Below are 6,213 nucleotides of genomic sequence, written 5' to 3' on the forward strand. Positions count from 1 at the left end.
AATCGCATGATATTTGGTAGCGCTGTAATTAAAGTTTTACATTGGTAGATCTCGAAGCCATCTTATTTTCCAGGAATACAGGAAGATGAAGAAAGGTTAGAAACTAGTGAGTGGGCTTTGGTGGTTAAGGAGTTTAGAACGGAAGGATTGATATCTGGTTCAGGCTAGATCGGTTACACGAAACATTAAGGTCTTTATGGATGTTTTCATTCGTGATAAAGTAAGGAGTAGTGAGGATTTTCTGAAGGATTTTTGATTGTAAGGATTGGATACGGAAGGAAAGAGTCGAGAATGAAGGGACATGGATTTGGTATCGACATTCATTCATAAAAAAATCAATGATTTTACTGCGCGATAAATTTTCTGTAGACCGAAGGATTGAGCTACGTTTTCATATAAAGTCAATGAATTAAAATATTTACAAGAAGATTACCATGACATTAAACAAAGGAGATAAACCAATATTTTTAGTCCAAAAGCAATACGTATTAAGGACAATAAATGACTTATTTTCTCTTTATAGAATAGAAAAAGATTTTATCTGATAACATTGTTGATAATTTACGATTTTCATTAATCTTATACAAAGAAAGTAGTAATTTGGAAAAGGTTAATATTTCATTATCAATATGTTTGTTTATTGTCAATATTGCCATTCAAACACTCAGGAATGTAAACAAATCCGAGTCAACTGTTGTAGTTGTAAATCTTAATTCAAAGTAAATCAAAACAGGACATATTTTACACAGAGATAATATTTATTTACAAATATAATATTGGCTATAGCATCGAGACGTTTCGGTTTGTGGGGAATTTTTTCGAGACGAGCACTAGTACAACATTTGGAATATTGTTTAAATATTTAACAAAAACATTTTTCTTCAAGTTTCACACTCTGTTATAAAGTACACTTCAGATATTTATAGCTGTCGGTATCAGGTCTTATCTGCTGATAAGAGCATGCGTCATGGATCTTTAAACACAGGCACAATAGGAGTGACCAAAATTTCTAAAATCAACGCTCAAAGCTATCTCTCTGAAGACACTGGCATTAGGCGTATGGCAAACATGGACACTATTTGCATTCTTTGTGTTTACACGCGCTAGCAATTCGCTGATATATGGCCATTTTAAAAGCATCAAGCTTTTTAAGTGGTTTCACTTATTTTGTCCCTCTGTCTCCATAGACTGCTCTGATGCAACTGTTTACATTTCATCATTCTTTTTAAGTTATATGCCTACTGTCACTTTACAGCTGAATTGGATAATGTCTTATTTTCTATATGATCTGAATACGTCTCCTGAGCAAACAGCTGTTTTTTCCTCCTCCATTAATGTTATTTGTTATTTTATGACAGATTATTAGTTTTTTATATTATTTATTCGTTTTTAACTTTTTTACTAAGACTACTATTCTATTTTACTTCAAGTTATTTATAAATTTTTATTTATTTATAATATCGTTTTATTATTATTCATTTTTTTTCTGCTTACCGACAGGGAAGATAAAAGAACAAAAAATTAACCTAGTTATATATACACACATAAAAAAAAAAAGAATAATTTATAATAATAACTGCATATATTGTTCTTTTTTTTAACGGAAAACTTATGTTAATTACTTCTGTTATGTATATTTTATACTAAGGACTGATTAGTATGCTGTGTACTCATGGAAACCCATTATATCGCTTGTTGTTAAATAAAGCATTTATCTCTTGGAGAAGTATGAATTCTGCCAAACAACACTTTTGCTCACTGACATGTTCGTCTCTGAAAAACTGCCGACATTCAGAATTCCATTTATGATGCATTTATCAATTATATACATGTATTTTTTTTTTTTAAGACAATAAGCAATTGCAATCAAATTGTACAACTTTTAGGTCAGAATTACATCGAAGATACATTACACAGAGACGATGAGAGTAATAAGTGTGAATCTACTTTATAATTAAAATACAAGAAGTGTTGACCTTTGACAGGAAACTAAATATACGCTTATATATTCATAAAAAAAATTCTTGTCATGAAGAATCTTCAATGTCAAACTATAGTACTGTAAATATAAATAGAGCCTTAATTTTTGTTTTGAAATACGTCTTAATGGAAAATTAATAATACAGCCTGGCAAAAGAAAAAAATATATACGTGACAATACATAAATAATGACAATAGAACTCCTAAAATTTAATAATAAAACAAAAATTTAAATCATTATAATTTGCGGCTTTAGCGCACTTGCTCAGCCTCCAGTCGCTCACTACCAGTGATGCAGCGAGAGGGATGCCCTGGGATTTTTTGAGCTTTGCTCTACCCCTCACACGTGGAGGATAGAGTGGGCTCAGGGATCCTCAGGTCGATTGTGTAAATATTGTATATAAGAGTGTAAATGTGACTAGAGATTATATTAATTTATCATTATGTTATTTATTTATTTTTTCATACACATAGTTTGATTATTTTCATTTTGTTTATTCTTCTGTTTGTATATATTTTAAGAAATATTTTTTTTTTCATTCATTTGTTTATTTTATTCTTATTTCATTTTATTTTAGTATGAATGTGATCATTCATCACTATTACCCATGCCTACAACTGTGTGTACATATTGTAATATCTATCAATAAATAAAAAGTATTTAAAAAAAAATAATATAAAAAAAACTGATTAAATAATAATAAAATAATTCAAATACAAAATAAAGAGAATTGAATTAAATTAAAAATAATATACATTCGCACCCATATACAATGTTTGCATTTAGCCACCAAGTATGAAAGGCAATGTAGAGCTCTAAAACTTCCCAGCGCTTCTCTCCCAGCCATGTCACTGAACGAAGAATATAGAAAAAAGAATAAAGAACTGATATAAAAATTTGATGAATTCCCTAGATAGTTGTATGTAAAGAAATTAAATATTTAACTAGAACTGAACCAAAACCATTCTTGACTTATATAGATTTTCTTTTTTTCCTTCTAATTATTAAATGGAACCCATTTTATCATAATTTTAGGTGGAAAGCATTTTCAAAAATTATAACAGTTTTATCATTAAATTTTATATTTGACTTTTAGGTTTTCATTTTCACTTAGCTATCATGTGAATATGAAATATATAGTACGAAGTATAGCGATTGTTAAAATTTCGAATCAGAGTTTTCAATTTAAATGCATATTTTAAGTCCTTCTAATTCCAAAAAACCGTCTTGTGTGTATGTGGTTAGCCTAGTCCAAAAACGAAAAGTTTTACGAAATTGAAATTACTTATTTAATGTTGGTACTTGCCTAGGATATCATGCAAACGTTTTTGCTAATATCAACTGATTAAAAGTTTCGATTTGACCCTTTTTTTCCATTTTCTCATGAACTGCTCAAAAAATTTCGAATGAACTCATAACATCAATGTGCAATTAAATAACCTTGAATATCAGCTAGTAGGTCTTGTCCTCGCTGAAATAATGTGTCAGAACTTAAATACCGCATTATATGATGGAATTTGATAATTGAATAATGGAGAAGAAAGGAAATCCAAATATTTCAGAAAAATTAATTAACATATAAAGTAGCAGAACGTACTGGAGAATGACAAAAGGCGCACAAATAGTCTGAATTTATAAATATATGTTTTCGTCTTTTTAGCTGAAGGGAGAGATAGTACGTCATTCATTATAGGGGACAGGCAAAGAGGAGGCGAAATTCCCCTCTCCTCCCTCCATGATTTGAAAACTCCAAAATTTGGGAAATTTGAAAACCTATTCCAAACCTCGAAAATGGTGGTACAATATTATTCAAAGATGTTATTATATTCAAACTTTGCCAGTAAACGCTTTTAAGATTGGTCAGTTTTCGAACAATATTTAAGAAAAAAGTAAATTTCAGGAAATACTCCCTAGACGTCAGGTAAGTTGGGAAATCCGGTTTAAATTGTCATGAAATTTTAGATTACTTTCAATCAGTTGTTGTAATAGTGCCGCTGAAACACCTGAATCAAAAAATAATACGTCATTCTTCCAGAGAGAGAAATACCAGTTCCGTATTGCAGTAGTTCTCTATATATTTTTATCTGGCTGGACACTATAATTATTAAACATAATTCGCGGCACTCTATAATCATTTTTCTATGATCATGAAATAATTATTCATTCAAGTAAATAATAAATAAATAAACAGCAACCCTGTTAATTTAAAATAATAGAATAGATAGCCTAAAACCAGAAAATGTTTTTAGCCAGGAAAAGTTCGCGGCCAGCTGATTAAACTTTAGATAAACCTTGTATTGTCTAATCCATATTGTAGACAGTTTTCCGAAATGTCAAGCATAAATGAAATAGATGGTGAGCAAGTAAGAAAGTATGGTTTAAAAAAACAAACTGTCTATAGAATATAATATTTACATAAATTAAATTATAAGACATTTTGATAAAGTAAAAAAAAAAAGATTTCAAAGAACACTTGGAAATATCACAAATATAACTGAAAACAATTTTTTTATTTTATTCATTTAAAAAAAATTACATCCAATATGGTCCGATCTGATGATCATATAAACATCGATCGGTGCCAAAATAACACATAATAATATTACAATTTTGCAAATATTACAGTTTTGACTATTAGGGCGTTTTAAAGACTTTCAAGTACAATATAAATTGGTCTCTAGTAATAAAACTAATAATTTAATTAACAACTACTAAAATGAAAAGAAAGTAAAAGATAAAAATAAAATAATAATTACTAAAAAAAAAATAAAATAAAATAACAATAAAAATAACTGAAAGGTCTAAAAATAATAATCTGAAAATAATATAATAAATATAATGATTTAAAGACGGAAGATATGTTTACTTTTAGAACGGACTTCGTATTTTTTCTCCACATTTTCTTGGACGACGATGTGATGTTTAGATTTTTAATGATTATAATTGACAATATCGGATTCGTGTTCAGTACCCCTAAAACATATAATAAGCCTCTAAAAACAATTAAACTAGAACTGCACATTTTATATCAAATACAAAATTGCGGCTTATGTACCAAGCATGAGATGTAAACAACTTTTTTTTTTAATAAGTATATTGATGTGGTGGCATGATTAACGTCTTCCATCAACAGTCCTTTTAGGACTCCGATCGGCAGTCAGAGAGGACTTGGGAGCAAGCCCTGCGGAAATGGTATTTGGGCAGCCTTTACGCCTCCCAGGTGAATTCTTCGAGGCATCAGGACGTCGGGAGGATTCCGAATCGACACTGAAGACCTTGCGGGAGGCCATGAAGAATCTCCGCCCAGCGCCTTACCACAGCAGTACGACCAAGACTTTTGTGCATCGAGACTTAAAGGACTGCACCCACGTATTTCTAAGGGACGACTCCGTTACTGTTCCGCTCACTCCACCGTACTCTGGACCATACAGAGTAATCTCACGGAAGGAGAAAACATTTAAGATCGAGCTACCATCAGGTCCAAGAACGGTTTCAATGGATCGACTGAAAGTGGCACATCTTCTTCCTGGCGCAAGCACAACGCAGGTAGAAAGAAACGCCGACGCGGCTCAGTCCAGTCCTACGCCCGCTGCAGGATCTGCTAACCCTTCTAATGACCTCGACGCAGAACAGCATCAACCACAACCAGCGTATCACACCCGCTCTGGACGTGCAGTAAAGCCGACTGTTAGGTTCTGCGCCAACGTCATTGGGGGGGAGTGATGTGGTGGCATGATTAACGTCTTCAGCGGCAATAGTTGACGTTTGCAAAGAGAGTATTTGAAATGGGTTTGCCACTGTCGAAATTATTATTAACATTTCTATATCTTTAGTATATTTCTTTTAAATATATTTTTAATTATAATTCATTTAAAGTTACATTATTTTACATTTGTTTTAGTGGCAAACCCATTTGAAACCTCTCGCCATATGATCAATTACAATGAATTAATTAAAAAAGAACGTGTGTTGTTATCTAAAATTATAAATGTTTTGTAATATATGAAGTGTAAATATTGTTCTATTGAAGAATAAAGAACGTAATTATCGTTACATATATATATTTTCCGTTTCACACGAACACGCACTAAATTACTATAAATAAATCCTACCGATATGCTTCATAAGTTATTCCCATTTCAGATTACATGAGGAAGCTTAAAAGATTGCTGTTACTGTTGCACCACATACTCAAAATTACATAATATTTAAGGAAAATACATAGATGGGCA

At 31.1% G+C, this 6,213-nt stretch overlaps 1 protein-coding gene across 1 annotated transcript; it reads left to right on the forward strand.

Moving 5' to 3' along the window:
• Positions 1-5,170: 5,170 nt before the first annotated feature.
• On the forward strand, positions 5,171-5,704 carry LOC106681308 (uncharacterized). The gene has a single exon (XM_014421555.1). The coding sequence runs from the start codon at positions 5,171-5,173 to the stop codon at positions 5,702-5,704; it is 534 nt and encodes a 177-aa protein (XP_014277041.1).
• Positions 5,705-6,213: the final 509 nt, after the last annotated feature.

The sequence above is a fragment of the Halyomorpha halys genome, unplaced genomic scaffold (genome assembly GCF_000696795.3).
Source record: "Halyomorpha halys isolate HHAL.00 unplaced genomic scaffold, Hhal_1.1 Scaffold326.1, whole genome shotgun sequence".
NCBI lineage: Eukaryota > Metazoa > Arthropoda > Insecta > Hemiptera > Pentatomidae > Halyomorpha > Halyomorpha halys.

Coding starts and splice junctions, on each gene's coding strand:
- LOC106681308 (XM_014421555.1), top strand. CDS start 5,171: ATGGTATTTGGGCAGCCTTTACGCCTCCCAGGTGAATTCTTCGAGGCA.